Source organism: Pseudonaja textilis, chromosome 1 (genome assembly GCF_049901715.1).
Source record: "Pseudonaja textilis isolate UNSWEBS1 chromosome 1, rPseTex1.2, whole genome shotgun sequence".
In the NCBI taxonomy this organism is placed as follows: domain Eukaryota; kingdom Metazoa; phylum Chordata; class Lepidosauria; order Squamata; family Elapidae; genus Pseudonaja; species Pseudonaja textilis.
In genome coordinates this window covers 188,487,621-188,504,144 of record NC_141990.1, presented here as the reverse complement: position 1 = coordinate 188,504,144, position 16,524 = coordinate 188,487,621, and the positions used below count along the sequence as shown (strand labels likewise).

Sequence of the window (16,524 nt, the reverse complement as noted above, 5' to 3'; positions counted from 1 at the left end):
CCCATATTGGGACAAAAACAAATACAAGCCTTTGTGCCTGTGCCAGAATTAAAATTCTGAACAAAAACATAAATCACACATTGCCTGTTTGCAGGGCTTGATATTTTATAACTTCTTTTCAACAAACAATCCATTGTATTATTTAAATGAATTTCATATGGCTTTTTATCAAATTCCTTTCTTATTACAGTTTTTTTTTCATAAAATCTATGCGGGGAACGAAAGAAAATTTTTAAATACTTTCTATGATTGTATCGTTTTTACTAAGAATATTATAGAAGCCCTCAAATGTACTGAAATAATAAATTATAAAATATCTTTCACTAGCCAAGTTCAGTCCTGAATATTAATATAGGAAACAAAATGTTTGGAACAAGGTTTGTGAACAAGGCACAATTCTCACTACCCTGAAAATTGCTAGTACAGTTTTACTTAATTTGGTTTTTGTTTAACTGGCTCCAGTGTCATTAGATTAGTATTTGTTTTGAAACGGGGAAAATCTGTAGATTGTTGTTGAGGATCAAGGAGAAATGTAAGCCAACATTATGCTTGTTCTGTTGTATCTGAGTAGATCCTTTTTGATAATATTAGTTGCAAGACTAGAAAGCATTCGAGCATTTGTGATGGATATGCTGCACCACCTAGTATGTTAACATATTTCTAGTATAAATATTTCACCACTTTGGACACTAGGAGAACAAAAGATGTCAATCTCTATTTTCAAATACAGTGTATTGTCCGTGCAATCGTAGCCAAGAAAGTATCCATTTCAACTGTCATGCAAAGTGATGCTTTTATAAATTTCGATATAGCAAATTAAATACATTTATATTTTTATTGTAGTTCTAGCAAATAAGCTAACAATTTAGTTGAGGTGCGGAAAATGAGGAAGAAAAGAATATAGCAAACTAATAATGGCTTCAAGTGAATAATAAATTAACTCACACTGAGATAAAGTGAAAGCGATGGAGATTGATAATTTTTTTAGATTAGAGATGAATTGCTTTGAATTTGTTAACTAAAAAAGTGTTACATAATAGCCTGAGTTCTGTTTGTAGCCTGAGTTAGAATAGAATAGAATAGAATAGAATAGAATAGAATAGAATAGAATAGAATAGAATATTTTATTGGCCAAGTGTGATTGGATACACAAGGAATTTGTCTTGGTGCAAATGCTCTCAGGGTACATAAAAGAAAAGATACATTCATCAAGAGTCAAGAATCATCAGGTACGACACTTAATGATAGTCATAGGGTACAATAAGCAATCAAATCATACTAGGAAACAGTCAATTTAAATCGTAAGGATACAAGCGATAAAGTTACAGTCCTACAATCACAAGTAGGAGGGGATGGGTGATAAGGAGTTGATGATATTCTGGATTATACCACTGGTGATTACTGGTGTGAATCAAATATTGAAGTATTTTCTATTTAAAATAAGCTCCCTGTGTGTATAGTAATCTAATATATCAGTGATAAAGCATAGACATCTTTCAGAGATGCGAGCATTACTTGGGAAGAACTTTTTAAGTGTATAACATTAAAAAAAATAGGACATTGCATCTGCAATGAACAATCAAGTATACAGAGAAATGTTGTCATTTTGTTCTGTGTATGTGAAGATTATTGGCAAGTGCTTCAGAGTACACATTTTATTTGCTATAATCAGGATGTACACATATCCATATATTAGAGGTGTCAAATTCAAGATCTATGGGCCAGATTTGGCCCTCAGGGGCCAAATCTTGCCTGCGGGGCTGGCCTGGAAATATCAAGGGACTGGCCTGCTGTGCCTCTGGTGGCTAAAATGGGCTGCATGCAGCCCCCTGCATGCCTTTTCACTCTGCCGGCTGAAACCGGGCCTAAAATTAGGCCAAAACCAGGCCCAAACAAGGCCAAAAACGGGCCAAAAACAGGTCAAAAATGGGTCAAAAAGCAGGCTGAAAATGGGCCATGCGGCCTGTTATCGGCCAGCAAGTGCAGCCGGAGACCATGGAGGGCAAAAACGAGGTGTGGGGGGAGCACTCATGGACCCCATGCCCTGTTTTGGCCAGCAGGGTGCTACAGGAGGCATCTGTCCTGGCCCGCAGAGGAGAACTACAATGCTGATCTGGCCCTTGAAGAAATCCAGTTTTACACCCCTGCCGTGTATTATTCATTTTATTTTGATTGAAAATTGATGAATAACCATGGTGGATTGGTACAAAGGTAAAACTATGGTATTGTGAAGTTCTGAAAATATTCCAGAAGACATGACTTCATTAAATATTTCCCAGACCTATGGAAAATACAAGCTGCAACTTGAAGTATTATAGTTTTTTTTTTTCATATGTCGTTTTTAGGAGTAATATTTTTCACACAGGTACTCCAACCATTTTACAGGCATGAACAAATGCATATTCGCAGACCATATCACATTGATGCTTCTGACAAATATTCTCCAGATGATGATCTGGTAAACCTTGAAATTTTGGACGAGGTAAGTTATGACGAGATGATTCTTTCTCAATACAAATAGCGATCTTACTAACTGTAATTGGCTTCAAGTTACTCTGGTGATTAATATATCCTGTCATCAAGTTGATCATTCAAAGTTCTGACAATATTTGTTTTAAAAACCACCCGGTAACATATTAGTCTAATCTCCAATCAAATATTCATTTATATTCCAAATATTCAGTTATTTTTTTTATACAGGACAACAGGTTAATAGATGACAATATTATTTAAGTTTGCCAAAATGAGGAGATCAGATCTAAGCATCAAAGTTAAATAGTATATGTCAAAGCACACATGTGCACACAATTGTAAGTATAACACATATGGTTAAACCCCACGACTCTCATCATTTTCCATTTTGAAAATATCAATACATATTTAGTGATACAGCTAAGCCTATATTGTGGAAGGATGGAGATCTCAAATATCATTTTCCAAAAGTCTTTGCATTTTGATCCTGTCTCCTGTCCTTTGGGATAGCAGCTTTGATGTTCTTGCTGCTTCTACCTATGTTCTGGGGAATGCCTCTCACCAGACATTTTCTCCTTAACCATTATGTGTAAGAGGGAGAGAATTCCACGCTCTGTGTTACTTTCTGACAATTATTACAGTATTCCTATACAGTAATGCCAATTTGCAATTGTATAGTGTTAAGGTATGTGCCTAGAAGCAAGGGTGGGATTCAAATTTTTAACAACCAGTTCTGTGGGCATGGCTTAGATGGTAGGCGTGGCTTGGTGCTCATGTGACTGGGTGGACATGGCTTGGTGATCATGTTATTGACTGGGTGTGGCCAACTCAATATCACTCACATCGAGGCATGCATCTCCTCGCCTGGCCTCTCGTGACTGAGGGGATGCTGCAACAGTCGTAAGTATGAAAAATGGTCATAAGTCATTTTTTTCAGTGCCATTGTAACTTTGAATGGTCACTCCACACAAGCAAAGTACCAGCAAAGGAGGGGAAAAAACCTCCAGAGACGTTCCTGAGACAGGAAGTCTAGTCCTGCCAAGAATGTAATAAGGGTTAACGGAGAGGCAGTTTCTGTAAGCAACACCAGAATGTTTCCTTCCTGCCTTTCTTACAGGATTAGGCCAGTAATTTCTTCTAACAACGGGTTCTCCAAACTGCTTAGAATGTTAACAACCGGTTCTAGTGAATAGGTTGAATAGGTGCGAACTGGTAGAATCCCACGCCTGCCTAGAGGCATAACCCTTTTCTCTTTGATGATAAACCGAACTAAATTAAACTTAATTAAATACAAGGATAAACGTTTGAATCTAAATATTACAATGTGGCTAATCAGTATTGGAAACGATGCAGTGGTGTTTTAATCCAGGGTCTAATAACTGAAAATGAATCAAACACAAAAAAAGATCCAATAAAATATATAACAATAAATATATTTTTGGCATACCACCAGTTTTATGTGTTTATAAGTTTAGATTTAGGAGGCCATTCAACTCAGTAGTGGATCTGGGAAGCTTACTTAAAACAAACCACAGTACATTAAACTAAAAATAAAAAAAGATTGAACATCATCATAAGAGAGGAACAAACGTATCTCATCAACTAATTCATAAAGTTTAGTCCCAGATGACAATGATTAACTTCCGGTAATACAGATCTCCTAAACTTTTGATTCTAGCTGACAGAAAATATCATTAAATTATGCAGGGAGATTAAAATACAGCATCTATAAAGATTAATGATTGGAGTTCTAACTATATAATTAACCATTTCTACCCATCGGGGCCTGCTCTGGATTAAGGCCAAGTAGACACTAGCCTAGGGACACCAAATTTTAAGAATACCAGAATTAAAAAGACTTCTGAAAAACAAAACAAAAAAAGTAGCAGTGCATTCCATGAGCCTGTATGCTTGCTGGAGGATTAAATATAATTTCAAAGAATTATTGCTATATGAAAACAGTGAGTGCTAATGTAATTAAAATGACTTATTGGGTTAGAGAAAAAAGGAAAAAACATGTCCAGGCTGAAAATCTGAAATGTAACACTCAAAAATTGAAAAGAAAATACAAAACAAAAGGGTGTCTTTTTGAGATTCCTAAAAAAATAAAGAAACATGAGACAAATCAGAGGGGGCACCAAAATATGACTTTGCCTAGGGGAGCAAAATGTCTAGAGCCGGCTCTGCTATGTAAGTCTCAGAAACTTGAATCAGATGTCCCCTGTTTTCAATGAACTTCCATTTCATTTCGGGAAGTTCAAAACTTCAGTTTAAGACTGAAGGAGGATAATTACTGTCTTCTTCTTCTCTTGGCCATAGCATGCTGCTTCTTGATCATCTCCCTTCTTCCAGAGAACTGTCTCCAGCAGGGGTGTCAAACTCAAGGCCCATGGGGCGGATCTGGCCCATGGGGTGCCTAGATCTGGCCCTTGGGTCTGTGGAAACAGAAAAGAACTGACTCACAGTTCCTCTGCCAGTGAAAATGGAGCCACCAGCCCTCCCAAGCTCAGTTTTCTTTGGCAGATGGTTGCAGGAGGCCATCGCAGCCAAAAATGGAGCTCACAAGGGCCCCAGGCGGCCTGCCCAAGCTACATTTTCTCTAGCAGAGGGTTGCAGGAAGCCATTGCAGTCGAAAATAGAGCTTGGTAGCCCGTTTTCTCTGGCAGAGCCCTCGGGCCACCACAGTCGCCCACAACACGAGTGACATCTAGCTGGCCATGCCCACCCTGGCCACTCCCTCCTGGCCTCCCGAGGTCAAATACAACTCTGATGCAACCCTCAATGAAATCAAGATTAACACCTCTAGTCTATAGTTTTCCCCAAAACAGTGGAAGGAGAAGGAGGAGTTGAAGTGAGAGCTGCTTACATGCCAAAGTTCATGCCTGAGACATATTCCTGAACATGTAGGGCATGAGTGGATGGGAAATGGTGAATGGCAGACTTGAAGCCTGCTCTTTACAATGGCAAAAAAGAGCAGGAGAGGTTCAACTCCTCCATTGTTGAATCTTCCTTTTATGGTCATGATACAGTTTTGAAGCAAACAAAGAATCTTCTCTTGGGGAGCATGAGTCTGTATATGTGAGCTTTATATAAAAATGAAAATTTCCCATAACTATTATATGATCTTTGGAATGTGCAGAGGCATAATCTGTACCCAAAAAGCTGCTGCACATAGCATTCTGATGCAGCAGTGAAGCAGATTCTAGTAATGAGGCAGATCAGAGGTGGTTTTCTTTCATTTATAGAGCAATCTTCCCTAATGTGGCATCCTCTTGATATACTGAGATTACAACTTCCAAAATTCCCAGCTAATATGGACAATTGCTGGAAATTCGGGGATTTTGAAAGCTTGTTGGGCAATATATTGTGAGGAAAAGAAGAAAAATGCAGCATGAATAAGCAAAAATGGAGTGCCTTCTACACACAGTTGATCACTTCTATGTCTAAGTCATCCCCCCCCCCCCGTGTGTGGGGCTACATATATCTTTGGACCACTACTGAGAAAAAAAACAGTGAAGCAATTATGGGTAGAAAGGAAAGATTTCCATACTCCTTGCACATACAACTGTTTAAATCAAATTCCTGCTGCCAGCTATACTTACATCATAAGTAACTTGGCTCTTAGATACCAACTTGTGAACCAAAGGAAAGAGAGCAATGCTTAAGGCTTCCTATATACATATGGCTCAATTGTGGTCATAAATTGAGAACTCCCTGTATAATAGGCACAGCGATGAAAAAACAATACATTTGGTAACTCAATTCATTGTTTATCTTTTTATAATTTTAGGTGAGAAAAGTAATGCTTAGGTTTTGTCAAAATACAGCACAGTAAATAGAAATAGATTTCGGCAGTGGCTGGCATGTAAAACTGCTTTGTCTTCATTAAAATTGAACTGTAGTAAAATGTTACAATTGTAATAAATAAATACATAAATAGAAATAATTGTAGATAATCTGTTTTTGAAACAAGCAAGTTAGCCTCATGAGCAGAATTAAAACAAACTAGAATTATTTTTGTTGTGTATATTCCAAACATACATTTGAACAATGACATCTACAATTCATTTCTCTGACGGTCTGACCCATTTAACCAAAATTCACTAGACAGACATATTGCTTTTTACTTGGCATGGGTATAAATTTATATTTGAGGAGCACAAGACTGTGTAAGCAATGGTTTGATTTAGTGAAATTAATATTTGACAGAAATGACAAATAATACTGGGGATTATTGTTTATTACATTTATAGTAAATTTCCAAGAAATACTGCTTAACTGTGAAACTTTTGATCTTTCCAGGATACAATTATTTATCAGCTGAAGAAGCGATATGGAGATTTACAAATTTATACTTATGTTGGAGATATATTAATAGCATTAAATCCCTTCCAAAATCTCAGTATATATTCTCCACAGGTAAGAAAGAAGCTGGAATCCTGCTTTTTCAAACTATTTATGCTGTATATTGTTTTCCTTTATTAACAATAGCAATTGATGGAGGGTGCTTCTTAATAATGTATTTTTGATTAAAGACTACTAAAGTTAGGGTAATAAATTGTACCAATACTCCCCCTGCCATAAATAATACTGTTGAAGAAGAAGAAAGGACACTGGAAGAGTCTCTGATGGACACTGAAGTAGATGCACTGAACATACTGAAGGTTTACTGAATACAGAATGTGAAACAAAACAACACCAAAGAAGACAAAATGGTAGACAAAATAAACCAGGATAGGCACAAGGGAAAGAAGAAAGGGAGCATAAACCAGCCTAACCAAAGGCCTGGGTAAAGACCCACATCTTCAGGGTCTTTGGAACACCAGTAGAATGGGGACTATTTGAATCTTGAGGGTAACCTCATTCCAGAGAGCAAATGACAGAAAGTGCATTTCCAGGATCCCAAGAGATGATACTGTTTGATAGAAGGAATCCAGAGTGCACCCACCCTGCCAGACTGGCTGAGAAGATACTATCTGCTCTCTCTCAACCATTCATTATTTTGAAAAATATTATATAGAAGGGATTTTTTTGGGGGGGGATATAAGGGCACAAAGAGTGTGGGTTCAGGCTCCAAATGGCAATACCTTCCAGGTGAAAGGATGAAATAGAAACCTTTATTTTTGGGAGGGGAAGGTATTGCCATTTGGAGTAGCATTGGCAAATAATGTGATGTAAGACAGCTTACTATGGACAAAGAGAAATCATATGCAGGAGTTGGTGGTTCTGCCTCTTTGCGTTTTGATATGTATTTTCTAGTTGCCTGGTTCATATGTTTTGACAAGCGCGATTTCGTATTTAGTTTTCCAAGCTTTATCATGGTGTGAAGCGTTCCTCCAACCCACCCCACATATTTGCAACTGCAGATGCTGCTTACCAAGGCATGATTACTTTTAATAAAGACCAGGTAGGAAAACAGTTTTTTTTTTTTAATACTTACAATTATATGCATGACATAAGAAAATGCTGCATTTAAAAAAAACAACTTGGGATTGATTAAACTTTGTCAAATATGCTGTGTAGAATTTAATGAGTTTTTAAATCATAAAGGTCATAACTGTGTTTTAAACATAGCTGGTAATAGAAATTAATATGTAAGATAGCAATAGCAAAAGCCTTATATACTGCTCCACAGTGCTTTACAGCAATCTCTAAGTGGTTTATAGACTCAGCATCTTGTCCCCAACAGTCTGGCTCCTCATTTTACCAACCTCAGAAGGATGGGAGGCTGAGTCAACCTTGAGCCTGATGAGATTTGAACTGTCAAATTGCAGACAGACAGCAGTCAGCAGAAGTAGCCTACAGTACTGCATTCTGGCCACTGCACCACCGTGGCTCATAGATTCTTGATAAAGTATAATTAAAAGTATAATATATTGGCTTTAATGTTAGTCCTATCTAGAATTGACTACTGAAATGAAGGACTAGAATAGAATAGAATTCTTTATTGGCCAAGTGTGATTAGACAAACAAGGAATTAGTCTTGGTGCATATACTCTCAGTGTACATAAAAGAAAAGATACATTCATCAAGAATCATAAGGCACAACACTTAATAATAGTCATAGGGTACAATAGGAAACAGTCAATATAAATCGTAAGGATACAAGCTACAAAGTTACAGTCGTACAGTCACAAGTAGGAGGGGATGGGTGATAAGGAGTGATGAGAAGATTAACAGTAATAGTAGTGCAGACTTTGTAAATAGTTGGGGGAGTTTGTATAGTGTTGAGGGAGTTATTTGTTTAGTAAAGTGATGACTTTCGAAAAAAAACTCTCTGTGTCTAGTTGTTCTGGTGTGCAGTGCTTTATAGTGTCATTCTGAGGGAAGGAGTTGAAACAGTTTATGTCCAGGATGTGAGGGGTCTGTAAATATTTTCACAGCCCTTTTTTTGACTCGTGCAGTATACAGGCAATTATAGTCATGATAACTTTACATTTCAGTGATTAATTGGGCCTGTTACAATTAAATCTGTATGAAACCATCCACAAATATAAAAATGCAGGCAGTTATCTCTTAGTGACCATTTATTCAGCAACTGTTCAAAGTTATGACAGTGCTCAATAAGGAGACTTATAGCTAGTCCTTGAGTGGCACTTGTCTCAGAATCCTTATGGTTATGATTGCAATTTGGATGCCTTGCAACCAGTGCACAATTACAACAGTCACAACAACATCCCAGTCACAAGATCTCTATTTGTAGGCTTCTGACAAGTCAATGGAGAAGCTTGGATGAAGTCTCAAGTTGTGGTCATGTGACAGCATGGTTAATAACTGCACATAATTTGCTTGACAAGCACAATTGGAATTTCCAGAACTGCTGTTGTAAGTTAGCACATATACATCATGTTATATACATACATACATATATATATATATATATATATATATATATATATACACATATATATATATGTATGTGTGTGTATATATATATATATATATATATGTTTTCTGAGGTTCTCATGGGTATTTGTATGTGGATCTTTGGTTGTTCGGGTTTTCTCCCGCGTAAGATTCAAAATATCTAGGCAACGTTTCAATGAAGTCTCATTCATCATCATCAGGCCTCTGTCTTCGGCTCTTGCTTCTCGGAGTGATGTGAGATTGCAGCTGCTTCTTCCTTCCAACTGCCAGTGGGGGTGGGACTTGATTGGGTGGGGGCTTGGCTGTGTTCTGATTGGGTGGGGGTGTCTTCTCATTGGTAGGGGCCTGGCTGTGTTTTGATTGGTTGGGGGGTTGGCCATGTTCTGATTGGCTGGATTTCCTGCTGCCCGGCTTCGGGTTCATGGTCGCGCTGCATCTCCATAGTGGGTGTCGGCCTGCTTCATGTATGGCTCGGAGGGGTTTGAAGTGGGCAGTGATGCAGCTGCAGTGTAGCTTCTGGTCCATGGTCGTGTCTCATCTTCTGAGTGGGTGTGAGTCTGTTTTCTACATGGAAGTGTGGTGGTGGCATCTTGTGTGGCTCTCATGGGTGTGGGTCTGGTGTCATTCTTCATGTTAGGTACTCGTTTGTTCATGAGGGCGGGTTTCCAAATGGCTGGAAGGCGGGAGGTGTCATCTCGTTTGTTCATGCTGTGTGGGCGTTTTTCTATTTCTATGGCTTCTCTGATTATTCTGCTGTTGAAGTGTTCGGTTTTGGCGATAGTTCTGGTATTTTTAAAGTCAATTTCATGTCCTGTGGCTTTGAGGTGTTGGACCAGGGAAGAGGTCGTTTCTTCTTTTTTGATTGAGTTCTTATGTTCTTCAATGCGTGCATTTATTCTTCTGTTAGTTTGTCCAATGTATGTGGTAGGGCAGGCAGTGCAGGGGATTTCGTATACTCCTTGGTTTTCTAATTCGATTTTGTCTTTGGGGTTTCTTAGGATGGTGGATATTTTTCTGTTTGCGAAGAATGCTGTTTTAATGTTGTGTTTTTGGAGGATCTTGCTGATTTTGTCTGTAGTGCCTTTTATATATGGGAGGAGGGCTTTGCCGTTTTCTTGTTCTCTGTCTTGGATTTTGGTTGGGGTTTCTTTTTGGATTAGGTGGGTAATCTTGTGTCTTTGGAATCCATTGGCTGTAAGTACGTTGGTGAGAGTGTGTAGTTCGTTTTTTTGTTGTTGTTCATCGGCTAAGCATTTTTTTCTGGAGATGAGTGTTTTGGCTACGGAATTGATCTGTGCTGGGTGGTGGTGTGAGAGTGCATGTAGATAGCGGTTTGTATGTGTTTTCTTCTGGTAGATGGTGTGTCCTAGGGAGCCATTGGATCTTTTGTATACCAAGACATCTAGGAAGGGAAGTTGATTGTTGGTTTCTGTTTCCATGGTGAATTGTATTTTGGGGTGTAGGCTGTTGAGGTGTGTGAGGAAGTTGTTCAGTTTTTCTTTTCCGTGTGGCCAGATTATGAAGGTGTCATCTATGTATCTGAGCCAGAGTTTGGGTTTGTGGTCGTATTTTTCTAGAGCTTGTGTTTCAAAGTGTTCCATGTAGAGGTTTGCGATGACAGGTGAGAGGGGTGATCCCATGGGTGCTCCTTCTATTTGTTTGTATTTTTGTCCATTGTAGGTGAAGTATGTATTGGATAGGCAGTGGTTGGTCAGATCTAGGATGTGCTTGGGAGGGTTGTATTTGTTTTGGATGGCTGTCAAGGCTTCTTTTATTGGTACTTGGGTGAAGAGGGATATGACATCGAAGCTTACTAGTAGGTCGCTGGGTTGTAAGTTTTGTTTCTTTATGATCTTGATGAACTGGAATGAGTTTCTTACATGTGAGTTGATGGATTCTGCATAGGGTTGTAGTTGTTTGGCGAGAAATTTGGCCAGGTTTTGTAGAGGTGAGCCTATGGAGCTGACTATTGGTCTGAGTGGGGTTCCTTCTTTGTGTATCTTGGGGAGACCATAAAGCTTAGGGCATCTGGATGATTTCTCTCTGGGTATGATTCTTTGCTGGATTTCTTCACTGATGGGGGAGGCTTTTATTTTGGATTTGGTAGTTTTTTCTAGGTAAGTGGTGGGGTCTGTAAGTAACTCGAAGCCGGGCAGCAGGAAATCCAGCCAATCAGAACATGGCCAACCCCCCAACCAATCAAAACACAGCCAGGCCCCCTACCAATGAGAAGACACCCCCACCCAATCAGAACACAGCCAAGCCCCCACCCAATCAAGTCCCACCCCCACTGGCAGTTGGAAGGAAGAAGCAGCTGCAATCTCACATCACTCTGAGAAGCAAGAGCCGAAGACAGAGGCCTGATGATGATGAATGAGACTTCATCGAAACGTTGCCTAGATACTTTGAATCTTACGCGGGAGAAAACCCGAACAACCAAAGATCCACATATATATATGTATGTATGTATGTATGTATGTATGTATGTATGTATGTTTGTTTGTTTGTTTGTTTGTTTGTGGTATTCAGCTCTGTTTGGGTATTTTCCCATGTCATTATAGTTGTGCTTTTAAAGTTGTAGCAACGTTTTGGCAGAATCTCATCTGCCATCTTCAGGCTAGTGTAGACCCCCCCCCCCCGATATCTCCAGCTTAAATACACCCCAACCAGGCATCCAGATGAAACCTAGCTTCCTAATAAATGATAGCCATCTGTTTACACGAAGCCAAGCCGCTCTAAAAGCATCCAATACAGGAAACACAATGTTGCCAGCCAACCAAGACAAAAAAAAATGCTACAAAACAGCCAGAAGATATTAGAAACACCAGTCAAGCAGAACACAACAAACTCCAAGACCAATAAACACAGACCAAGACTCCCAACCAATCAGGATGAAGAAAAAACCATTCTAACACAGCAGTAGGCTAGCACCAAATTTAAAACAGAAACGGCTGTGAAAGTCTGACTCACAGATGAACACAATACATAAGCCTGATGATGACAGATGAGATTCTGCCGAAACGTCGCTACAACTTTAAAAGCACAACTACAATGATGTGGGAAAATACTCAAACAGCGCTGAATACCATACATATAAATACCCGTGAAAACTTAAGAAAACAAATATATATATATGATGCAGGTCTTGGTGTGTTCGGGTCTTTTCCCATGGAAGATTAAGAACATCTTTGCAACGTTTCGACAAGGTCCCACTCGCCATCTTCAGGCTGGTGCTTTCGGCTTCATGCTTGTGCGAGCAAAGTGTGATCGGAGCTGCCTTCTCCCTATATATACACTGGTGGGGAGGTTGGCTGTGTTGTCATTTCTTGATTGGTTGATGGAGTTGATGTTTGCAGATTGGCTGGCTTTTTCGTAAGAACATGTGTGGCTGAGGTATTGGCTGTGTGTCTATCAGCCAATACTTCAGCCACACATGTTCTTACGAAAAATATATATATAGCTTCATGACTATGTCACTTAGTGACAAAGTTCCTGGTCCTAATTATAGTCATTAACTGAGGCCTATGAACTGAGAATCAGAAGCATTTGAAAGATCTAATATTTATGTCAAAATAACGAAAGCGGTGTTGTCAGGGGAGTTTGCACCTATTCGCTAGAACCGGCGGTTAACATTCTAAGCAGTTCAGAGAACCAGTTGTTAGAAGAAATTACTAGCCTAATCCTATAAAGAAAGGCAGGAAGGAAACATTCTGATGTTGCTTACAGAAACTACCTCTCCGTTAACCCTTATTACATTCTTGGCAGGACTAGACTTCCTGTCTCAGGAACGTCTCTGGAGGTTTTTTCCCTCCTTTGCTGGTACTTTGCTTGTGTGGAGTGACCATTCAAAGTTACAATGGCACTGAAAAAGTAACTTATGACCATTTTTCACACTTACGACTGTTGCAGCATCCCCACAGTCATGAGAGGCCAGGCGAGGAGATGCACTTCTCAATGTGAGTGATATTGAGTTGGCCACACCCAGCCAATAATATGACCACCAAGCCATGTCCACCCAGTCACATGACCACCAAGCCACACCCACCACCTAAGCCATGCCCACAGAACCGGTCGTTAAAAATTGGAATCCCACCACTGGGTGTTGTCCCTTCCTGAAGCAAGCATCATGATATTAAAAGGAGTAAAGCTTGTTTTGCTATGCCACCAGGCTGTTTTCATCCTTTCCCCCTACTCTGCAGAGATCGGTGCTCAACATGTGCTTCTTATAAGCTATTTAATTTGGAGCCCTTTTGAATACATACCGTTTGTAAGCATAAGTTAATTTCATTATAATTGTGATATGGCCACAATGGAAGTTGTAAGCAGATGATTAGAAGATAATTGATAAAAGTATGATATTTCTTTACATTTTTTCAAGTATTTTTCTCATATCCCTTGTTCATTTTTTTGATGAATATATTTTATATGACCACATGTGCAGATTGAGACACATGCTTGGGGGTACTCAAGATATTACTATTTTTGCTATATGGATGATAATTATCCATAGGATACAAAGTAAATAACAGTGTATTTTTCAAATGGCATCTGGGATTCCATTTGATTAAGAGCTTTTCAAATGTATTGGTTTAATCTAATTTTCCTGTATTGCATCTCTGATAGAATCAATAAAAAAGCTGCATCTCTTTTTAAGATCTGTGTGGCTGCTTTGTAATTATCTCCCAGCTGTCTCTGCATTCAAAGGATTTGCACGTACAAGCAGTGTACATCCAAACATCATAAAAAGTGCAGATGTGATATTAGCCTGATTTCAAAAATGCTGAAGCCAAGATTTCTTCTAATATACTTGTTGAAAGTTGACTGAATGTGGGTTGGGTCTGGTGTTACATGGTTGAACCTCTATTTGAGCAACCAGACCTGCAGGCCCCCAAACCAAGAAAAACACATAATGAGTCTTCTGAACAGAGTTCTTTATTGTTCTATACCTATAGACTGAATCTTGCCAAACCGAAGCATTCTACTATCTACATTAAATATGTACTCTATAACAAGGATGTCAAACTCACATCATCATGGTGGCATCACATGAAATATCGGGGCTTTCCCCGCTTCGCTAAATGGGGCATGGGCGTGGCCAGCATGTAACGCATCCAGCCCATAGGCGGGGAATTTGACAGCCCTGCTCTGTAAGAACTATTAGGGAGGGGCTGTCTTCACCCTTTTTCTCTCACACAAAGTCTCTGGATTGAGCTGCCTTTTATCCTTCTGGAATGCACTGCCTCCCTCCTGCGAATCCAGGCTTCTACCATCACAACACTACATCTCATTCACATCTTTGCATCAATATAGAGTAGATCCTGGAAGAACCAGTATCTGTCCTAAGCCATAGAGACAGTTCAGTAGTTTTATAAGTTGAATGGATGAATCTGAAAGAGAGCTTCTAAGAATTTTACAGATGACACTACAGAATGCAGCTCTTACATTAAAAAAAAACCTAAGGCACTTATTGTAGATGGGAGAGATATCTTGTGCTAGTGATATATGTGAGAACAATCTAGATAACCTTAGTAATCACAAGCTGAAGATGAGTCAGTGGCATGATGAAGACTGAAAAGCTAATGCAGTCTGAGGCTGCATTAACAGAAGGAAGATAACTTCTGGGTCATGGAATGTAATCTTTATACCAGCCAGACCTTATCTGGAGAAGTATGTCCAGTTCTCAGCACTCTATTTTAGAAGGATATTGATGAAAGTGGAACGTGCCTCAAGATGAGAAGCCAGGATAGTGACAGAGCTAAACTAATTGGGTGTTGAAGGAGGAAGAAGGAAGGGGAGAAAGGCAGCAGCAATATTGTTTTAGAAAGAGAGAACTAAGAGTTTCCTTCAACCTCAGATATAAAGTAAAATTTGTAGGATAAAGTATTTCCAACTAATAAATTTACACCATGGTAACATTTGTTCCTGATAGTTGAATTAAAGTTTGAGCTTTAATTTGTTGACTTGTGTGTTGCCCTTCATCTTTTATTCTCTCTGATATTTACATTTTTTCCCATGTGCTACTTGTTACTTCTTTACGTCAGAGTTGTTCCTGTGGTAGTATTAGATCTGTCATCATAGGCCAAAATCTTATACAGTGTATTGTCCGTAATTTTTCTATGGAACATCCGTTTCACATATGTTTGCAGTACATGAAATGGCAGGTCTGTGTTTTGAACACCATTGCCACTAGATATTTTGGATGAGATTACTATCCAGTCAAGAGCATGGCTACTATTTTCATAGTGGTGGCCATTTATCTGAAGTGAGGTCTGATTTGGCCCTTGCATTTTCCCTGCAACCTGGCTGACTTGAGTGTGGATACAAACTGGCCAGCAGAGGGGAAAACCTATGTAATTCTAGGGCAGGGGTCTTCAAACTTGACAGCTTTAAGACTTGTGGACTTCAACTCCCAGAATTCCTTCTCCAGTCATGTTAGCTCAGGAATTCTGGGAGTTGAAGTCCACAAGTCTTAAACTTGCCAAGTTTGAAGACCCTGTGTAAACAAAACCTGTCCTAATATTGTCAGTTCCATGGGCACAGTGGCTGTTATGAAATTATCACCCAGTTGCATTGTTTGAAACAATCCCAGATTGTTAAGCTTGTTTGATTCACCTCCCCAATTCTGCATGCCATTTCTTCATCAAGAGCAGCCAGATCCAGACACTGAAGGCGTCAGTGGGCTTTCCAAACCAAAACAAAACAAAACCTCTAAATTCTATTGGCAAAATAATGATTTTCTTGTTTGTCACTTATTCTACATTCATTATTTAATCAGAGTGGAATGTCATTCATATATAAATATATTCTGCAGGAGTATTTGTAGAAGGGACAGAAATCCTTTGCCATGAAAGAATCTGGCAGAAATAGAATTTTTTTTCTGTATTCTCCGTTACGAGCAGGCTACATCCAATTCAAAAACATGCATTCCAGAGGTGGGATTCAGCAGGTTCTGACCAGTTCTGGAGAACTGGTCGCAGAAATTTTGAGTAGTTTGGAGAACCGGCAAATCCCACCTCTGACTGGAGATTTTACAGTATCCTTCCCCTGCCACGCCCAACCAAGCCACGCCCACAGAACTGGTAGTAAAAAAAATCTGAATCCCATCACTGATGCATTTGCATATATATTGCGATATTTAATACTTTCAACTGGGCAACTTTGAATGTTTGTTTTATACTCTGCATG

The 16,524-nt window shown here is 39.2% G+C and overlaps 1 protein-coding gene across 7 annotated transcripts in view; it reads left to right on the top strand.

The window, feature by feature from the left end:
* The window catches only part of MYO3B (myosin IIIB), a 290,878-nt gene that overhangs the window by 115,136 nt on the left and 159,218 nt on the right, over positions 1–16,524 (top strand). For all 7 annotated transcript variants that reach the window (XM_087919959.1, XM_087919960.1, XM_087919961.1 and 4 more), the window contains 3 exons: positions 2,386–2,482; positions 6,775–6,891; positions 7,775–7,879. In XM_087919959.1, the coding sequence (XP_087776085.1) occupies positions 2,386–2,482; positions 6,775–6,891; positions 7,775–7,879 (319 nt within the window). The remainder of the gene's footprint in view (positions 1–2,385; positions 2,483–6,774; positions 6,892–7,774; positions 7,880–16,524) is intronic.